The 20,950-nt window shown below is 46.2% G+C and overlaps 1 protein-coding gene across 7 annotated transcripts in view; it reads left to right on the top strand.

The window, feature by feature from the left end:
• VPS13D (vacuolar protein sorting 13 homolog D) overlaps positions 1 to 20,950 on the top strand; it is a 229,158-nt gene that overhangs the window by 111,443 nt on the left and 96,765 nt on the right. For all 7 annotated transcript variants that reach the window (XR_014780258.1, XM_084787200.1, XM_084787199.1 and 4 more), the window contains 10 exons: positions 2,790 to 3,037; positions 3,815 to 4,006; positions 4,269 to 4,395; positions 5,722 to 5,864; positions 8,923 to 9,053; positions 9,263 to 9,438; positions 13,989 to 14,112; positions 15,133 to 15,368; positions 17,635 to 17,743; positions 20,674 to 20,837. Coding sequence is in view for 6 of the 7 variants with exons in the window: in XM_084787200.1 (XP_084643326.1) it covers positions 2,790 to 3,037; positions 3,815 to 4,006; positions 4,269 to 4,395; positions 5,722 to 5,864; positions 8,923 to 9,053; positions 9,263 to 9,438; positions 13,989 to 14,112; positions 15,133 to 15,368; positions 17,635 to 17,743; positions 20,674 to 20,837 (1,650 nt within the window). In the remaining variant the exon portion in view is untranslated. The remainder of the gene's footprint in view (positions 1 to 2,789; positions 3,038 to 3,814; positions 4,007 to 4,268; positions 4,396 to 5,721; positions 5,865 to 8,922; positions 9,054 to 9,262; positions 9,439 to 13,988; positions 14,113 to 15,132; positions 15,369 to 17,634; positions 17,744 to 20,673; positions 20,838 to 20,950) is intronic.

Genomic DNA, 20,950 nt, shown 5'->3' with positions numbered 1-20,950 from the left:
ATTTGCGAATCAAACAATGTACTTCTAAGTAACCTTTGGGTCAAAGGAGAAATTATAAAGGCAAGTAGAAAATATTTTGAATTGAACAATAAAAACAGTAATAATACAGACACATCAAAAATGGTGAATACTGTAAGAGCATTTCCTATGGGAAAACTATAGTTTTTAATGTTCTATGAGTAAACAAAAATATGTAAAATTACCCAGTTAGCCTTGAGAAGCTATTAAAAGAATGAAAGCAAGCTAGCAAAGCCAGGCATAGAGACATGCCTCTGCTGTAGGTGGTTGTTTTCCTTCTGTCCCTTAGCTCTGGGAGTAACGTCTTATGAAACTCATTAAATATTATACAGATACCTAGATTATAAAGCTAGGTTCTTCTCTGACTAGCTTATAACTTAAAATAACCCATTATTCTAATTTACATTCTGCCATGTGGCTGGTTACCGGAGTTCAGGCACCATGTATGTTCATCTTCTTCACTTCTTGGTGGCTTATTCTTGCACACTTTGCTCTATCCCAGAATCCTCTCTGCCTGCTAGAAGTCCCACTTATTTCCTGCCTAAGCTAGAGACCATAGGCTTTTTAATTGACAGGTGTTGCATCATACACTACATAAAGGATTCCTTCTAAACAGATCTATACTCTTGGCAGTCAGGACATGGAGGCAGGAGGGTCAAGAGGTCAAGGCCATCCTCATCTATATTGGGAGCTTGAGGCTTGCTTGGGCTTTGTGAGACCCTGTTTTATCTAGAACCAGTGCCAGAACTAGCGCCAGAGCCAGAAACACACTCTCTCTCTCTCTCTCTCTCTCTCTCTCTCTCTCTCTCTCTCATAAAGACAAATGGAAAAAGAGAACAAATTAATGTCAAAACTAGATTTCAGAATGATTCCTAAGTTAGATAACCTTCTAGCAAGACTGGCCAGGGCAAAAAGAAAGAGAGAGAAAAAAAATTAAAAAAGAAAAGAAAAGTGATGTTAAACTGGGCATGGTAGCTCAAACTTGTAATCCTAGTACTCAGGAGGCTGATGAAGGAAACTTTGAGTATTTTGAGTTTGGAGCTTGCCTGGGCTGCAAAGCTAGTTTGAAAAATGGAGACAGACTGACCAACTACTCCCTCTTGCCAAACAAATGAGACATTATTACCTGTCCTACAGATGTGAAACAAACGAAAAAGGAAGAAATGTTGCTTTTATGCATTTTTATTGATGACTGACAGATCCACTTGGGATTAGATAACCTATCAGGGCATATGGCCCTGAGGAAGACTGATTTTTCCTTTATCAATAGCCATTGATTGTGTAGAGCTCTTCCTTTGAGTTCCTTCATCCACACTGGCGTGTCACTTGGTGTCATGATTTTTCAGGTTTTGTGTAAGCATGAATGCCCTCTTATTGAGAGGGCCTTGAGTCCAACTAGGTGGTTGTTGGTGCCCTCGGGATGTAGGTGCCACTGCGGCACCTTTTGGAGTATCTTGGCATTTTGGTCATGTTGTGGTTTGTAGCTTTACAGCTGGACAGAGCTGTCAGTTACTTTTCTCCCTTGGCAGCCTGCATTTTTTTTTTCAGGTACTGTGAGGTTCAGTCCTCATGGAGATCACTTCCAGTTCTATTCCCCTGTTCCTTTACCTGAAGGAAGTGTGTGTGTCAACAGTGGAGGCTGCCTTCATTTTGTGCAAGGCAAACAAGGGCCACAGTAGTGACCTATATTGTTTTGGAGGTGTCTTGGACTCTCGTGACCAGTAACTCAAAGGAGCTTTTCCAAGCCTACCACAGGGGTTGTTGTTGTTATAAAATAGACTGTGATTCTTGGGAGAAGCACTGTCACCCCTAGTAGCATAACTTCATTTAAAGCGTGCGCGCGCGCGCGCGCACACACGCACACACACACACACACACTCTATATGTAGTTTTAAGTATGATTATAGTGTGATAGTATGATTCCCTATTGGTTTCAAACATCTTTACTGTGTTTGTCTCTCTTCCTTAATTGTTAATTCAGTATAGCTTGGACTCATCTTAGTGGAAAGTTTGAATTAAGGAATTGCCTAGATCAGATTGGCTTGTGGGCATGTCTATGGGCTTGTCCTAATTATTAACTGATGAAGGCCCAGCCCACTGTGAGTGGCACCACCCCGAGGCAGGCAGGCAGTCCTCGGCTGTTTAAGAAAGTAAGGTACCCGTGAGCCACGGAGTGAGCCCCGCAGAAGTATTCCCCCACGGTTTCTGCCTCTGTGTTCCTGCTTGAGTTCCTGTCCTGACTTCTCTTAATGGTGTTTTGTGACCTGGGAGTATAAGCTCTTTTCTCCTCTAAAGTGCTCTTGGTCAGAGTGTCTTACCATAGCAACAGGGTGAACCCACAACAGCATGTATGAATTTTGTTAAACAAGAAAAAAGCCCAACACAGGGTCATATATTCCACGTGACCCCATTTGTGTGTAGTTTATGAGCAGACATGTCTGCTAAAAGGGGCTGCTTAGATGACTGGGAGAACACACCGGTTGGAAAGTTAGTGAAGGAGTGTTGTGGGTAAAGTACTCTTTAACTTCTTTTGAGTGATGGTCACACAGGAGCATGTAATGGCCAATGCCCATCAAACCCTAGTATTCAAAGCCTATCTATTTTACCATGTGCTATGCCTCAGTAGATAGGTTTTCATCAAAGGTTGCAGCTATCTGACTGACATGAACCTTTTTTTTAAAAAAAAATTTTTTTAAGTTATTCAGCTCAGAAGAAACAAATTCCAGTTCTTAATTCAGGCTGATGGTTTTCATGCGGTTTTATCTTTCCAGGTTTTGTGTGGCCATAAAGAAAGAGAATTACCCTGATTACATGCCGTCAAACATATTTTCTGACAGTGCAAAACAGATTTTCAGACAGCCTGGACATACTATATATCTCCTGCCAACAGTCGTCATCTGCAATTTGCTGCCTTGTGAACTGGACTTCTATGTAAAAGGAATGCCAATTAATGGGACCCTGAAACCTGGCAAAGAGGCCGCCCTCCCGACAGCTGATACATCCCAGAACATTGAACTGGGTAAGGCTGCCTATGAGAAATACCAGGCAGTGTTTTGCGAGTGTTCTAAACCCCTTGCAGAAACCAAGTTGCATACACTACCTCAGTGAACCAACTCAGAGCCAAGGACTTAGCCAGGCAGCAGGCAGCAGGGCCCTTTCTTTTATGTGTGAGTATAGGGAGTGATTCCATCTTTTCACACCATGTAAATTCCCAATGGGAAGAGGCAAACTTTTGTGTGCACTCAGCCCTTCAGGAAGATGTAACCCTTACAGCAGTGCTATTTGACCTGTGTTACTGATGCAGAGATGGAGGCTGCGGTGTTTATCACATCGAGTAAGTTTCCTTTGTAAGGCTCAGGGTAGAGAACAGGCAAGTGGGCGTCACTAGCCATAACTTTATTGAGGCCTTTAAGGAACTCTGGGATTAGAACAGTTAACCTAAGTAGTGGGCTGAATCATATCTTCATCGCTGGATGTGATGGCACACACCTTTAACCTCAGCACTTGAGAGGCAGAAGCAGGCAGATCTCCGCAGCAAGATCCAGGGCAGCCAAGGCCATACAGAGAGAAACCCTGTCTCAAAATAAAACAAAAGAAAAACCCCATCTGTTCATCATGCTGTACAGACTTCTTAATGTGACTCTTGGTCTCTGGTTTGCTTCATATTTGTTCCTGTCCAACAAGATGAATGTGGATCCTTAGTGATTTCCCTAAAAGAGCTGCAGTTTAGTTTTTGGTTAAAGACTACTTTTGACCAGTTTAAGTGCCAGTCCAGAACAATATCTTGTGCCTTTAGGGGTGTCACTGGAAAACTTTCCACTCTGTAAAGAGTTGCTCATTCCGCCTGGGACCCAGAACTACATGGTCAGAATGCGACTCTATGACGTCAACCGGCGGCAGCTCAACCTCACCATCCGCATCGCATGTCGTGCAGAAGGATCCTTAAAGATCTTCATTTCTGCACCGTATTGGCTAATCAACAAAACAGGTACACGGAGACGGTTCAAGCAGCCCTTTGACATGGGGGTTTGGATGCCTTTGCTCAGCCGACTAAACTGAGCCAGTGCAGAAACATCACTCCGGGTGTCTGATCTGCTCAGTCTTCCCTGCTGTGTCAAGCTGCCATTGTTACGTGTTCTTCAGACACTGATACACTTCTGCTTCCCCGAAGTGATTTCCCCCTTTGCTATTTGAGTGTTTGATGGGCAGACTGGGTGGGAATGATACAAACTTTTCCCTCCTTCCTAAAGGGTTACCACTGATCTTCAGACAGGACAATGCAAAGACAGATGCTGCAGGCCAGTTTGAGGAGCATGAGTTGGCCCGGAGCCTGAGCCCTCTCCTGTTCTGCTATGCTGACAAAGAGCAGCCAAACCTGTGAGTGTGGCTACCTATGGGGTCGGCAGTGAGCCGATGGGGGTGGGGTGGGGGTGGGAAATCAGCAAGGCCAGAAGCCACCTGTGTAAGTAGAACTGTCCTGTAGGCCACAGGCCTGACTTGGTGGCAGTGGAGCCCTGACTTAATGGGCTCTTCTTTTTAACCCAAGTTACATGTTAATTTGATGCTGAGAACACTGAAAGGCAGTTCTATTTTATTGAAGTAGGACTCTGATTTGTAATTGTGCTAGGGAAGAGAAGCTGGGCATCACCCCCTCTTCCTGTCTCCTTTCTGCTATTAGCTTTGAGCCCTGGAGAGGAGTGGCATTAGGGAGGAGACAGGCTGTCCTTGGTGAAGGCTTCAGGCCATGAATGTAGCCGAAGCTGTTTGTAGGAGGGTTTGAAATCCCAAGTGTGCTGTTGCACCATCTAAAATTCATGGAAGTCTAGGGTGGGGGCAGCACTTGTGAGGTTAAGTGAGGTGTCATTTTAAGGCACTTTGCAGGGACATTAAATCACTTTTGTTAGTTTTGGCATTCTGTGTTCCTCAGGAGTTTACAGCCCCAGTCTAAAAACAACTGGATGTGTCCCATGTCTCTCACCTTTATCGTAGGGCACTGTGGAAGCCTCACAGGAAGGTCCCCAGTGCACTCCAGTGGATGCAGATGTGCGTGACATGCCAGCCTGAGACTAGAGAAGGCCTACAGTTAGTCAGATTCTGGCTGTTGGGAAGACACAACTGGATACATGACACAGCTAGTGTCTCTCTCATGGCAGTCTGAGGTCTAAAATTGGCATTTGTCACAGTTTGGTTTACCAATGGGAAGTCACACTTCCCAATGTGCTTCTGAGAGGCCCTCTCATTGCCTTCTCCTCAGTCTCTAGGGTTAAAGAAGGGCAGGAGATACTACTGAGGAAACTGAGGCACAGAGGAGTTAGCTGCCCAAGGCCACATTGGTAGCGCAGTGCTGGAGCACACATTCTGGAGTTGTTTGTGCCAGTGGGATCACACTGGTTCTTAGAAAGACACCACACCAGTTGCCTTGCTGCTTTACAGTGTTTTTTTAAAAGTCTTTAAAATTTAAGGAAGGATTTTATGGAGAGTACTGGCCTTTTCTCCCAAAGGGCTTAGTTGAAGTTCACTGTCTCCCACACACTGCTGTGCTCTGGCTGCCTCTGGAGTCAACATGTCTCCCTGTGCTTGGGCTTGACAGGAGGTAAGGTTGAGAGTCGGTGTGAGAGACCTGAGCGGGTAGCAGCCACGGGGTCCTTATTCAGAATCTGCTGTGGGTGGGTGTGAATGTGTTTGCTCTTCTGCCCACCACAGCTGCACCATGCGAATCGGAAGAGGCATTCATCCAGAAGGCATGCCTGGCTGGTGTCAGGGCTTCTCCCTGGATGGTGGTAGTGGTGTCCGAGCTTTGAAAGTCATCCAGCAAGGAAACCGCCCAGGGCTCATCTACAACATCGGTGGGTTATGTCTGGGGCTGAGGGAGGATTGGGGCCATTGGCCAAAGATCCTAGGCCTGCATGGGTAAACCAACCATGCATGTTGGCCTGGCAGCAAGCGCAGGTTTTCTGATCTAACTTCTCTGAATGCTAGATTGATATCTGTGTAGATGTGGTCTCTGAAATACCTTCTTTTTTCCCCCAGAGGAATAATAGAAATACTTAAAACACTTTCATCCCCTAGTGTTCCCACATTTTAATTCAAACTTAGAAACTCTGAGTAGGTGCGGGAGTATTCACCTGGGATTGAAGTGCAGAGCTGAGTGACAGTCCAGATGTGGAGAAGCAGAAAAGTCCAGAAGCAGAGGGACAGTGTGTGTGAATTTACAATAAAATGTAGCCAGGGATGCCATCATGAGAAAATTTATTTTATTTTATTTGTATGAATGTTTCACATGCCTTTTAGCATGTGTACCATGTGCATGCAGTGCCCTCTGAGGCCAGATGAGGTCTAGACAGTCACACAGGAAGAAGACCCAAGATGGTTCAGTTTACCCTGAATCCTAAGAGAAGGCGGTAGTTTAAGCTTGGTTTTTAATTTGTTTGTTTAGTGTATGAGAGAGAGAGAGAGAGAGAGAGAGAGAGAGAGAGAGAGAGAGAGAGAGAGAGAGAGTGTGAGTGTTGTGCATTGTGCACAGGCACATGCATGTAGACGGAGGCCAGCACCCTTAGCTGCTGAGCCATCCTGACTGCCCTACTTTATGATTTCTTAAGAGAATTGTCCAGGTGTAATTTCCTGTTCAGGTTACTTCACCTGGCCTTGTAGTCATGCTCCCATTCAAGCTGCCTCCTTCCAGTGGACACACAGAGTTTTAAAGAAAGCAGCATTGTTGGTGCCAAAGAGAGCGCTCCTCTCACATTTGTCTGCTCCAACCCTTGAGTTGGCAGAGGCTGTCTCATGCTGGGCTGGCTTTCTGTTGCCTGTCTTGCCCTTAATTTGTTTTCCAAAGCAAGCTCCGCAGGTTGGCTGGAAGCTATATTCAGGACAGATTTGGGAATGGAGAGCAATGAAAGTTACTCCTTTTTAACACAGCTCTCGCTGAGAGCCACAGGGTTTTGCCTGATGAGTGGAGCAGTGAGCACAAGTGTAAATGTGCATACACGTGTAACCGCATCTGCAGGTGTAACTCTGCAGAATCTGTTAATGTGTGTGCTAGGAGAGTGTTCCTCACAGGCCTGCCATCTGAGTTCTGTCCTTCCAAATGAAGGGGCAGAAGGAGGGCCAAGATAGGACCTTAAAAGTCCCCAGGTTTGTGACGTGTGTCACACGTCCGTGTGTGTGTGAACTCTCCTAGTGTGTACAGCCAGCTTCTTCTCTGGAATGTTTACAGCACCATCCCAAGCAGAAAAGCTGGGGACATGTACCTTGAAAGAAGGATTTTTCATATATTTTGATCTCAGCTCGATTTATTGGGGGTCTGCCAGGGTAAACTAGGATGGAAGGGAAATACAAAGCCCACCTTTTCCAAAAATAGAGCATCTGCAGCTCTGGGCGACTCTTTGTACTTGCAAATTAAGCACAGCTTTTGAAGTGGCTTTCCTATGAGCTAAGATCTGCTGATTCTAAAGCAACTAAAGCTTTTCTTCTTGTCCCAGAAGAAGAGTGGGGGTGTGTGTCCCGTCACCATAGAGCTATGTGGTATTTCTTAGGAAAGGGGTCCAGAGACGCTCTCTAGAGCCTGCTCAGTCTCTAGAAATCAGCTGACTTCTTAAGCCAGTTCAGGCACATTATTTCAGAGGCAGTAGGTTGTGGTACCTGTGACTGGGAGGTGTGCTGGCCGTGCCTGCGCTGAATCCCCAGCCTTGCATGCACCCCCAGTCTACAGCTGCATGATCTAGAGCAGTGACTCCACTTCCTGCCTCAGTTTCCTCAGCTGTACAGCGGAAGTGATTGGCTAACACCCTTATTCCTGAGGGCTGTTTTAAGAATTAAGTGTACAGCCACAGAGAGGGCCTAACATGTATGAAGGGGGCGGTAAGGATCACGATCATTACTTTTGCTACTTTGGGTATAAATATTAATTATTGTATGGCTGGAACTCAGTACAATGCTTTGGATTTATTTCCTGTGTTTATTGTCATTGCGAATGAGTGAGTCATCCCTCCGAGCGTTGTATTTTTACATTGTCATCAGATTTTACAAGGTAACTCTGACTTCATTTTTCTTTATGTTAAACTTGTAGTTTTGAGACTTCTCTCTCACTGGGTGTTTTATGCAATATATTTCAGTTTGTAGTAAGTAGGGAAGACCTGTTTTTTTTTTTTTTAACAAGTAAGTAAATCCCAGCATCACATGTGAGTTGGATTATTGGACAGCGGGCTAACATGACGAGAGAAGATTCTAGCTGGGAGTGCTCAACTGAGTTCAGGTCTAGGTACAGAATCTCACTAAGTACTCTGAAATTTCCACTCTAGTTTTGAACAAAGGCAGGTTCTCTGGGGGGGGGGGATGTTTGTGTCCCAAGTGTAAGCATCATTGCAGCACATGGAACTGTCTGAGGGCTCGGGTTCATAAACAGAAAGCTAAGCTGTGTGTGACCACACACTTGCATATCTTAGCTGCTACTATAGTGGTATATGCAGGGTGAAGAGACTAGGAAGTAAAGGGATATTGACATTGCCCTTGAGATTTTTTTAAACATTTGTTTATTTATTTTGTGTGGGCACATGCATATGCCATGGTGTGTGTCCAGAGGATGAGTTGTCTGTTCTCTCCTTCTATAATGGGTTCTGGGGATCGAACTCATGTTGTCAGACTTGGTGGCAAGCACTATTAGCCACTGGACCATTTCTCCAGCTCCCCACCCCAAGATGTCCTAAAGCCTAAATGGGAATAAGGAATAATACGTTGTGAGCAATTGATAGCTCCATTCCGCTCTTGGAAGGCTTCATACTCTCTCTAGGTGACGTAGTTGTTTGCTTAGAGTAACTAAGGAACTATGAAGGCTACATATTATTTCTGTCAAGCCAGGAATTTTCTGTCGTGATTAATCAAAGACATGGTTCTTGTCATTTGTAGGTATTGATGTCAAGAAAGGCCGAGGTCGCTATATTGACACTTGTATGGTCATCTTTGCCCCTCGTTACCTGTTAGATAATAAATCATCTCACAAGCTTGCATTTGCACAAAGGGAATTTGCCCGGGGACAGGTAAGCAGTTTGCAGTGGCCAGAACTTGTTCAGTAACATGGAGTTTACTGTCAAGGCTTGCTCCTCATCAAGACTGTATGTTTTGTGTTGTAAGTGACCCAACAGCTCCTGTGTAGGATAAGGCTCAGAGTAGGATCTCAGCAAGAACTGTATGTGACTTGGCCAGGTATCAAGTGGACTTGTTAAAGCCTGTGACCCGTGTGTTTTAGGGGACAGCCAATCCCAATGGCTACATCTCCACCTTGCCTGGATCCAGTGTGGTGTTCCACTGGCCACGCAATGACTATGACCAGCTGTTGTGTGTCAGGCTGATGGACGTTCCCAACTGCATTTGGTCTGGAGGCTTTGAAGTCAACAAGAATAATTCCTTCCATATCAACATGAGGTGAGTCTGAGGCTTGAAAGAGACAAATGTAGCTTTGCTTGAGGCATATTAATGATATGACATATAACATATATAACAATATTTAACATATAACAAATATATACTAGTTCACTGTTTGTGAAGTGGACTTGTGAATTTATGACTCAAATAGAGCTCTTAGAACTTGTAAAATTCCAGGGAAGTTTGAGCATTTGGTGGGGTGTGTTTTAGAAGATGTTAGCAGCTTGCAGTGGTGAATATAATTATGTGATCCTTAGGGCGTGCAAAGTCCAGAGTGACTGCCCGTAACTTGGAGTTGCTGTCTGTGCTTAGTTGATACCATTGATGGTACCCGTCTTTGTTTATTCCTGTGCACTTGAATGTTCTTCTCTCATCTGATACTGCTCTAGTAAAGTATCTGGCCTTCTGTTCTTGTTTCATTTCTGTTACTATGATAAAATACCCTAACCAAAAAATCAAATTGAGGGAGAAGGGGTTTATTTCAGTTTACACTTTCAGGTTACAGTCCAACAGAGTGGGGGAAGTTAAAGCTAGGACTCCAAGCAGCCAGTCACATCACACCCACAGTCAAGAACAGAGCAAAATGAGTGTATGCACACTCACTTGCTTACTATGTGTGCTTAGCTCCATTTCTGACTGTCATATAGTTCAGGACCCTTTGCCTACGGAATGGTGCTACCGCCATGGGGTAGGTCTTTTCATATTGATTAAATTAAGACAGTTCCCAACAGATACAGCCACAGGCCAACCCAATGTGAAACTATCCCTCAAACAGATTTCTTTCCAGGTGATTTTTGGTTGTGCCAAGCTGTCAGAGTCAAACAGCACATCTTCTTTGCTCACCCTAGTGAGCCTCAGGTCCTTGTTAGAAAAATCAACCAAATTCAGTTAGCTCAGGATGGCTTATTTTTCTTCCTGTTTCATCAAATGCTTTATTGTTGTTGTTGACTTTTTTGCAATTAAACCTACCCCTTTGTACATGCTAGGCAACCACTCTGCCACTGAGCATGTTCCTAGCCCCATCAAACAATAACAGTTTTTTTTTGTATGTGTGTGTGTGTGTGTGTGTGTGTGTGTGTGTGTGTGTGTGTGTGTGTGTTTTTCCTCCTTCAGACTTAGGGTTTCCTTTAAAACTCAAGACCCTATACCAATTAAACAACACCTCACTTCCTTTGCCCCAGCCCTTGGCAGTCCCCATTCTATATGGCATATCTAGAAAACTGACCACTCAAGAACATTTATAAGTGGAATTTATCTTTTTGTGGCTGTCTTATTTTACCTTGGATAATATCCTTTAAGGTTCATCTATGTGGCATGGGTCAGCATTTTCTTCCTTTTAAAGGCTGAACAACATCCTGCCGTGTGTCTCTTCTGTGCTTTGTTTATCTATTTTCTCATGCCTCTACTTTTTTTGGTTTCTACTATTAACACAGGTGTGCGCATGTGCACTCCAGACCCCAGTTTCAGTTGTTTTGCGTCTAGATCCAGGAATATAATCATTGGATCATATGATTGTTTTGTTTGTTTTTTTGATACAGAATTCTCACTCTGTAGCCTTGCTGGAATTTGCTAGATAGACCAACCTGGCCTTGAACTCATAGATCTGCTTGACGCTCTGCCTTCTGAGTTCTGGGATTAAAGATGGATGCTATCATGCCCAGCTGTTCCATTTTTCATTTTTTCTTTAATGCAGATCTTACTGTGTTGCCCAGAATAATCTTGAAATAGTAGCTCAAACAGTCTCCCCACCTCAGCCTCCTGAGTGGCCAGGATTGCAGGCATAGGCCACTGGCTCCGTCATCTTTAATCTGTCAAGGACGTGAAGCGCTGTGTTTTGTCAGGATTATAACACTTTATTTAACTGTGAACTGTGGCCAGGGGCTCCAGTTTCTCCACAGCTTTACCAATACTTACCACTTCCTGTTGGGGATATCCTAGTGGCTATCCTAATAGCAGTGAGTGGGGATCTCCCTGAGGGTTCTTGATGCTGGCCTACTGAGCCAGCCCCCTCACCCCCCACCCCTCCCACTCCCCCCCACCCCCCCACCCCCACCTTCACTCTGGCTCTGGTTCACATTTCTCTAGTTTGGTGTGCTTGATGGTCATTGTCTTCACTGGATCCTTTGCCCACGTTTGAACTGGTTGTTGTTTTTTTGGTGTTAGCCCTGACCAGGCACGTGACTTGCAGTCTCCTAGTCTGCCTGTTTCCACTGCTGCTTGTCTTCTGGGATGTTGTTGAATCCATTTATAGATACTTTGGTTGCTTCTGACAGCACATCTCAGGGCAGTTGTCAAAGCCAGCGCCATGAGGCCATTCTCCTTTGTTTGCCTGAGGGTTTTATGGTCTTAGCTCTTCTGGTCAGGTCTGCTTTGAGTTAAGCCTTGTGTGTGGTAGCTGTGAGGGGCCGATTGCTGCTTAGAGGATGTGTGTTCAGCTTCTCCAGCAGCATTGGCAGTCGGCAGGCGTTTGGCCCTGCCCACAGGGCTTTGCTTCTGGGCTTCCCGTTCATTCACTGGCCTGTGTGTGTGCCAGCACGAGTGCTGACTTCTTTAGCGTCATGGTACCCTTTGAATGAGGCAGCAGGAGATCTTCAGCTTGGCTTTGGTGGCTCTTTTGTTCAGAATCCCTGAGATTCATAGGAATTTTGTGAGTTTTTTCTATTTCTGCTAAGAACATGCTGTTGGGAGCCACTCATTGGGCTGAGACTAGGCATGCTTACTTTAAAAAGGTGACGGTCCGTGGAAAGGAGGGTGACGGCTGTGTGACTAGTGTCAGTCCTTTAAGACGGCTTCGGTAAAGTGGATTCAGAGTGACCGTTGCCATCCGTTTCTTCTCCTTTCCCCAGCTTCTCACTGGGAAGCAATTTGAATGAGAAGCTACAGGGGCGGCGTGGGAAAACCTCTTCCATCCCCGCCCCCACTGGTGGCAGCATTTTGCTAAGTCCTACTCCTGCCCGCTCCTCCCCCCTCCTCCACCTGCTCCATGGGTGTTGAGCATATGTGAACACACTTTGCTGAACCGCTGGAAAGTAAGTCGAGGTCATCATGATATTTGAGCTGTATAAAATCCAGCACCTACCACAAATAATGATATGATAGCTTTGTTTTTATGACAAATAGTAATACTGTGACCATGATACCATTAATACATATGCAAGGAATTTAGTTCTGGCACAAAGCTTTCTAATAAATAATCTCCGCAGACTGAATGAGTGGGCAGGTTTTTCTTCCCCACAGGTGCAGCCACCCTGTGATCTGGGGTCCGGTCAGTGGTCATTTGTCTGATGCAGCTGTAGGCGCTCTTACCTTCTGTAGTGGGAAGCTGGCCACCTCTCCCTTTTTTGTCCGTGGGCCAGTGGTGGTGTTTGCCGGTTGCTTCTGTGGCACTGGCTTGTGGGATATGCTCTCTTCTGTATTTGGATGCTCGTGTCCTCTGCATAATGAGGTCAGCCCCTTGTGTGGTAGTGCTAGCGTATGTGATGTGTGCTTCCCTGAGTCACATGAGAAGCCCTGTGACACATTGATCTCGTTACTGGTGTGATTCCATCATCGCTTGGCTATTGTGGTGCCCACCAAGGTGCCCACTTGCTCCCTCTTCTGCGAAGTCACCTTTCCATCTTTGTAAAGACTAACCCGTTGAGGGATCGTTGGCAGCCCAATGCTGTTTCCCCAAACTTTTATACAACTAGGATTATCTCTTATGTCAGAGATTGGAAATGATGGACTTTCTAGTCTCTTCATTTGTTAATTGATATTCTTCTGTAAAAGCAAGGTTTTTCTTTCCTCTAGAAATATATCTAAATCAGTGTACACACACACACACACACACACACACACACACACACACACACACACACACACACACACACTGCAGCATGCCTGCTTCTTCCCTCAGGGTCCCATGCTGCTCTGCTGGGGCTTGAACTCACCGTGTAACTGAGACTGACCCTGACTGTCTGAACTGCTCTCCGTGGGTCTTCTTCATAGAAGAAATCAGCTGAAGAGATGATTAGGAAACCATCACTTTTTGCTATGTTCTCAGTTTCTGCTTTCTAAGTTTTAAAAACATTATTTCTAATTATACATATGCACATGAGTCTGTGTGTGGGTGGTTATGGTGTGGCTGCAGGTGTCTGAGGAGGTCCAGTCAGATTGCCTGGACCTGGAGTTACAGGCAGTTGTGAGCCTCTCGATGTGGGTATTGGTCCTTTGCAAGATCCGTGTGGGCTCCTCCAGCCTTTCCACTTTCTAAATTTGATCAGAAACCACACAGTGGGCTACAGTTGCCAGCATCCATGGAGGCCCCAAGTGTGACTGAGGAGTGAAGGGGCTGCAGCCTGTCTCCTCCTCCTCCTCCTTTTTTCTTTAAGATTTATTTTTATGTTATGTGCATGAGTATTTGTGTGGATCTATGTGCATCCTGTGCATTCCTGGTTCTCTCAGAGCTCAGAAGACATCAGCTACTCTGGAATTAGAGTGGCTGCTCTGCCCACTGAGCCATCCCTCCAGCCAGTCTCCTCTTAATTTCATGTCCACTCCTTGTTCTTCAGAGACACCCTGGGAAAATGCTTCTTCCTACGAGTGGAAATTACTCTCCGAGGAGCTACATACAGGATCTCCTTTAGTGACACAGACCAGCTACCGCCACCTTTCAGAGTTGACAACTTTTCCAAGGTACCTAGTGCTGCTGAGGGCTGGCTTCTTACGTGGGGCAGGTTAGAAGATTATGGTGCCATGCATGTGACACTCACTAAAGCTCTACGGTCCTGAAACCCCCACTCTAAGAGATGGTTTCAGCTGGTATTGTTATTATTTTATATTTCTTATTTTTTATTTTTATAGTTCATATGCTCAAAAGTAGCTGTCATGCTATAATGGATTGTGTGTGTGTGTGTGTGTGTGTGTGTGTGTGTGTGTGTGTGTGTGTGTGTACCATGTATGCCTGGTGTCTTCAGAGATCAGAAGAGGCCATTAGATCCCCTGGAACTGGAGTTACACATGATTGTGAGTCACCATGTGAATGCTGGGAATCGAACCCAGGTCCTCTGGAAGAATGATTGCTTTTAACCACCGAGCCATCTCTCCAACCACTTCTGCTATTATTTTAATGGCTGGGCTGCCTTCAAATTGAAGTAAACTTTCTGTCTTCCAAACTTACTTTGACTAAGAATTTGGTTGACACCGTGCTCCCTGTAGACGTGCTGTGCGGGCAGAGAAAGGGATCCGATTGCCTAGAAGCAGCTGAGTGGGTAAGGACATTGTAGGAAGGATGGAATTGCTTCCCGTCATGTTTTGGCAAATCTACTTTAACTTTTTATTTGTAAGATGTGTTGTGTTTACATTGTTATTTACGTGTGTGCACTACATATGGGTACCTACAAAGGTTCGCATGTTGTATTTCCTGGAGCCTCTGGGCATGGGTGCTGGGAAACGAACTCTGGTCCTCAGCAAGAGCACTAGGCACTCCACTCTGGCCTCTTGGTGAGGCAGCTTAAGTGCTGTTTCCAGTTGGCTGTTGTGCTTGCCTTTCAGCAGTGGGCCTTTGGGAATTCCTGCGATGGTTACAAAGCATTATTTCCTCGCTGGTGGTTATGCCCTGCGGAGTAGTCATTTGGGAAGGCGGGAGCGTCCACCTCAGGCCAGCTGGCTCCCTTTGCAGGAACACTGCCCTGAATGAAGTCCTCTGCCCTCTAGGTTCCCGTCGTCTTCACTCAGCACGGAGTAGCTGAACCCAGGCTGCGGACTGAGGTGAAGCCCATGACGTCGCTGGATTACGCCTGGGATGAGCCCACCCTCCCACCCTTCCTCACACTGACCGTTAAGGGGGCAGGCTCATCGGAGATCAGCTGCAACATGAACGACTTCCAGAATAACCGGCAGCTGTACTACGAAAACTTCATTTACATTGCTGCCACATACACATTCTCCGGGTAATTCTGGACGTAATCACTGCTCCTGTAAAGCGGAATAGTCTAATCAGGCACTGGCTTTAAACTGTAAGCAGTTTCTAAGGAGACAAGTGGCAGCTGATTCCTTCTTTCTTTACCAAACCCCAGACTTGAGAGCCGAGGCCACATCCTCATCTGTAGTAGCTTGATGTCCCAGAGCTTAGACTCTTCTTTCTTTACGGTCTTCCCCAGGGACGGAGCCTAGCATTAAACAACACTGAGCAGTCTTCCTGGATCTTGAATTGCTGCAGTGTTTGTCTACATACTGGGCTGCTGGTGTTTGTTTGTGGGTTGTTTCTATGGCCCTGACAGATGGGACCTGCTTATGGCCTAGTGCCTGAGAAACCAGTTCTGTCTGGTTGCAGGTCCCACTCTTTCCTTGTTTTCTGTAAGTTGTGGCAGCCAGTGAGCTCCTTAAAGGGAGAGTACTATTGGAGACCATGAGCTCAGTGCATAGACCAGGGAGGGGGAGAAGTTCCTGGGAACCCTGGCACAGAGTGAGACAGAATCTGGACCCTGTTGGGGTGCTAGGAGTTGGACCCAGTTTTTGGCATTATACCTGATGCTGTCGGTGTGCATTCTTGGAATAATTATTAACGGAGAAGAAATTTTATTTTTATTGAGTCAGATTCACATAACAGAAAGCTAACCATTTCAGACTGAACAGTTGGTGGTATTTAGTACATTTTTGGTGCTGCTGACTGTCATTTTGCTAATTTCTTCAAAAAAAATTTTGTAGTCCCTAAAAGAACCTCTATTGGCATTTGCACTTACTCCTCACTCTGCCTTCCTCCCAGACCTCTGCTTCCTGTTCCTGTGGGCTTGGCTAGCTGGCTAGTCCCCTAGTTGGGATCACCTCAGCGACCCTCTGGGGCTGGCAGTGTAAGGCTTTGAGTCCAGCCGTATCTTGGCTTGTGACTCTGCTCTCATGAAATGTGTTCAGTCTGTGTGAGCCTGAGAAATGCTGCGCGCTGTGTCCCTGCCTGCCTGTCCATCTGTGGGCAGGCGTCTCAGCTGCTCGTCCAACTTTCTGCGGACTTTGTTCTCCAATGCTGTGTGTAGATCGTCTTTTTCTCTTTTTGATGGTACCATTTAAAGAACAAAAGTTTTCCATTTCAATGAAATCTAATTTGTTGAATTTCATTATGCTTTTGATGTCCAGATGACTAATTTTTTAACTGAGCTCATCAGTACATTTTTGTAATAGTAAGGCTTGATGGGAACAGGCAAGTGAACTAAATTAAACACCATTCAAGTACTGTGCGTGTACTACGGGGTGAGAGCCTGGAGGGTGCGTGCCTCAGTGGCTCAGTACTTTATTATCAAGCATTAAGTTCCTAGGTTCAGATCCCAGTTCTCATATGGAAAGCTAAGTGCAGTGCGCAGTGATTGTAGTAAGCCAGCATTGTGGGCAGAGATGGCCAGACCCAGGGTCTTGCTGGCCAGCAAACCCAAGCTGAGACAGTGAGCCCCAGGTCCAGTAAGGGAGCCCATCTCACAAAATCAGGTTGAGGGTGATAAAGGCAGACCTCCAGTGTGGACCTCTGGCCTCCAGCGCACACACAGGTGAGGTTATCCACCCATCACAGACATCCCCCAATACCCTACACAAAGGACAGTAAAAGAAAAAAAACACCCCATGCCGAACCAGGCAGCAACATTACATAAAGGTTGGGATTTTTAAGCCATAGGGAAGCACCACAGGCTTGAACTGGGGAAAGTGGCTGTTGGCCCATTGGATTCTTTTCACCCTAAAAGGACTTCCATTTTCCTGCGGAGACTTGGGAGTGTGATGCTGCTGATGTTCTACCTGACAGCAGAGCAGAGCTGTTCCCTTGGGACATCTGCTTGCTTTTGCCTCGCCCCCTTAAAGACTTATGGCTAGTGGTTTCTTGTCTTAGTTTTGTGCCACTGAAATTATGAGGGAAGGGAAAATGTCAGAGTTTTGTGTTCTCACAAAACAATCTTGAGCTGTGCTGGGGGGAAAGGCGGCTCTCTGCCTGTGTCCTTTCTGGTTTTGCTTCCGTATTTCTTGGTTTTTGTTTGTCTGTTTGTTTTGTTTGTCTGTTTGTAGCCTGGGTTCTCTTCCTACTTTAGTTTCCTGGGTGCCTCGATTACATCACAGGCCCAATTTTTTTCTTCTTTAATAGGGACTTATGCTTTGCTCTGTGTGTGTGCTCGTGTGCATGCGTGCGTGCGTGCGTGCGTGCGTCTGTGTGTGGGTGTGCGCTCATTTATTTCATCTTAGTTTGCAGGAGGGAAAAGGAAGGCCTGTGACTTCCCACAAAGCAGTCACTTGTGCAGAACTCGTCTTGGATGTGTCCCCAAAGACGCAGAGAGTCATCCTAAAAAAGAAGGTAAGCGCCCAGAGGCTCAGCTAGTCCTGCATCTGACGGTCAAGGCAGTGGGCTGGGAGCCCTGGAGGCTCTGGGTTCATGTTCCCACCGTGCTCAGCATGCTGGCTGCTGACTCGCAAGCCTGCTCACTCCCGACTCCCTCTGGAGAGAAGATAGCCCTGAAGCCATAGTCTGTGGGTTTGGTTATTTTGTTTTTCTCTTCTATCACGTCTCTATTCCCCTCAAATTGAGCTAAATGAAAATGTCACACTGACAGGTCCCCCTTTCATGTTCTCTGAGTTAGCATGAGAAGAGCAAGGCACACCTGTGAGTGTCAGGAAACATTTCTGTTAGCCAGCCTAGATTTGGAGGGAAAAGCAGCAAAATTTGGTCAAAGAGCTTGTAAATGACAGGAAGAGTGGTGATAGGACAAATAGTTGAAGTGAAGGACTGCAGAGGTAAGGGACAGGGACGCTGCAGCTGACATTCTCAGCGGAGGAAGACACTGAGTCGGTGTAGTTTAAACGCTACAGTTCAAGGAGCCCTGATGGAGGGCTGGGTTTGCGCTGACGTGTCCCCAACGTGTACGGTGAGCTAGCCTGTTTGTAATGGGTTTCATGTTGAGGCTGTGCAGATCTGGATAGACTTCTAATTGTCATGGGCCACTCTAGACACAGTCAGCCCCGTAGACTTCTTCCTCCCTTCCTCAGTCTCACCTAAAGGTTTAGAGAAGAGGAAGAGGAAGAGGGCACCCCAGGAATGATATACATCTCCTTCCCCCTTTTTGTTTTTGTTTTTTGTTTTTGAGACAGGGTTTCTCTGTGTAGCCTTGGCTGTCCTGGACTTGCTTTGTAGACCAGGCTGGCCACAGATATCTACCTGCCTCTGCCTCCCTGAGTGTTGTGTGCCACCGTGCCAGCAGTGTCTCCAATTTCTGGTTGTTTCTAGCTTGGGATAGGTAAGCCTATGCGGGCCAGCTTCCCTCACCGGGCTACGAGGCCTTGCCTTAGCCTGTGGCATCTGAAGTGCTTCCTGTGTTGGCTGCTGCTGTGGGCAGATGTGAACACAGGCAAGGCTGTGGGAGCTACCTGTGGAGACAGAGACTGACTTTGATCTCATGGGTGTGGCAGCAGCTCCAGCCGCAGGACTGGGTGCTGGTCTTGGTTTGGGGCTGGTTTTCCCACTCCTCCTGAGCCACAATTTCTTACTGACTTCCTAGGTGTTGTAAAGGAAGCGAAGCATCTAAGACAATGTACATGGGCGCTGTGTCAGCAGTGGGGTGGGTGTAACAGCGTAGCACGCAGTTCTGAAGCCACAGCTGAGCCAGGTCACACCGAGCACCTTGTGTTTATTACATTTGCCACAGAGCTGAAGAGGTAGTTGAGTTTGCCTCTTTGACAGGTCAGGAAGCAGGCTCTGAGAGCGTTTGCTCCTCTGTGTGCCTGGACCTCAGACCTGATATTTATATCATAACCTCTCGTTTTTACTCTGTAGTCTGTAGCTCAGTAGAGCACTGCCCAGGTGAGGATTGTAAATGCAAAAAAACTACCTTTCCGGCACATGTGAGCCTGTGAGTGAGTTAGGAGGAGCCAGGAGTGTCCACTGCTGTGGTGTTAAGAGTGTGTGACCTGAGAATTGCAGCATGGGAAGAGGGGTCTCTGCAATGGGGTGTGTGGGCTGTGGTGGGGAGGCAGCAGTACAGAACAGTTCAGTGCGCTGTGGAATTGGACAGGTCCAATTGGTCCCACTGTTCACTGGTTCTGACAGCATGGGGAAATTGCTGCTTCTCCCCAAGCTGTAACTTCCTCACCTGTAAGGACAGTGACAGCATGTACCTCGTTGGATTGTTTTCAGAGTTGCATGAGTTACTGTACCTAAGTCCCTTAGACCAAGGCCTGATTCTCAATAAGTGTTACTATCTATTATATACAACGGTTTAAATAAACTCCTCTGACTGACTGGAAGCCTATTTATTTATATATTCTAGCAAAGAAAACACATTGAAAAGTGGAAACAAACAACCAAAAATAACCTTTAAATACACCCAAGTTAATCCTTGGTTATAATCAATTTGTTAACTGTTGAGACCACGGCATTGAAAGGAGTGAGGGCTACTGCTGTCCCTGCTTTAGCAAGTTACAGGAGCGCCAGAGACAGGTGCTGCTTTGCGTGTATTCTTGGTATAATTAGACTTTCCTCTGGACTAAAGACATCTGAAGTCACCACACAGAACAGTGGGAGTCATGGCAGCATAGCTAGGTAGGAGATTGCCCAGGCATTGGCTGCTGTTTTTTGTTTTTTTTTAAGGGAAAATACTAGGTGTATAAATTATAAATTTTTCTTTAAATTGTTTGTACATGTGCATGTCTGTGTGTATATATATATGTGCACTCATCAGTATATTGCCCATGGAATCTAGAAAAGCTCATCAGATCACCACCTGGAGCTGGTGTCACAAGCAGTTGTGGGTCACGGCCTGATGAGGGTGCGGGAGGTAAACTTGGGTCCTTTGACGGAGCACATATGCTCTTAGCCATGAAGCTGTCTCTCCAGCTCCTGCTTCAGGACTTCGGTGTATGGGCTGGTGAGGTGGCCCAGGTTTTGCCTCACAAACCCAATGGCCTGAGGTTGAGTCCCAGGTCTCATGGTGGAAGGCAAGAACTCCTGAGAATTGTCCTTAGACTTCCACACAATGTGCACCAACATGCACATGTGGGCACTCAACATATATCATACACACATACATACAGCAAAATAAGCTAAAAAAAAATGAAAAAAGTACGCATACTTGACCTAACTAGAAATTCACAATAACGAGCTCTCTAGTTAAGTATTTCTATGACGTGGGAAACATCTAAGTCCAGTTGCACCTGGAGAACCTCCTTGGCCCTTAGGAAGCTTGTGAGGGACAGAACTGGCTGTGGCCACATCTTTGTGTATCTGCCCATCAGGAACCAGGAAAGCGCTCTCAGCTCTGGAGAATGACGGGAGCAGGAATGCTGGCCCACGAGGGCTCTGCAGTTCCCCACAACCCCAACAAGCCCTCAGCCACACGTTCCATCGAGGGGTCTGCCATCCTGGATATTGCTGGCCTGGCTGCGGTGACAGACAACAGGTAATTTGCTGGGTAGCTTCTGAGCTATGTTTGTTGCCTTCAAATTCAGATTGAAGCCGGGTGTGGTGGCCTTTAATCCTAGCACTCGGGAGGCAGAGGCAGGCAGACCTCTG

Source organism: Acomys minous (assembly GCF_964271855.1).
Source record: "Acomys minous genome assembly, chromosome: 6".
NCBI classification, from domain to species: Eukaryota; Metazoa; Chordata; class Mammalia; order Rodentia; family Muridae; genus Acomys; species Acomys minous.
Note: the sequence above shows the minus strand (reverse complement) of the source record. Positions and strands in the feature narration are given on the sequence as shown.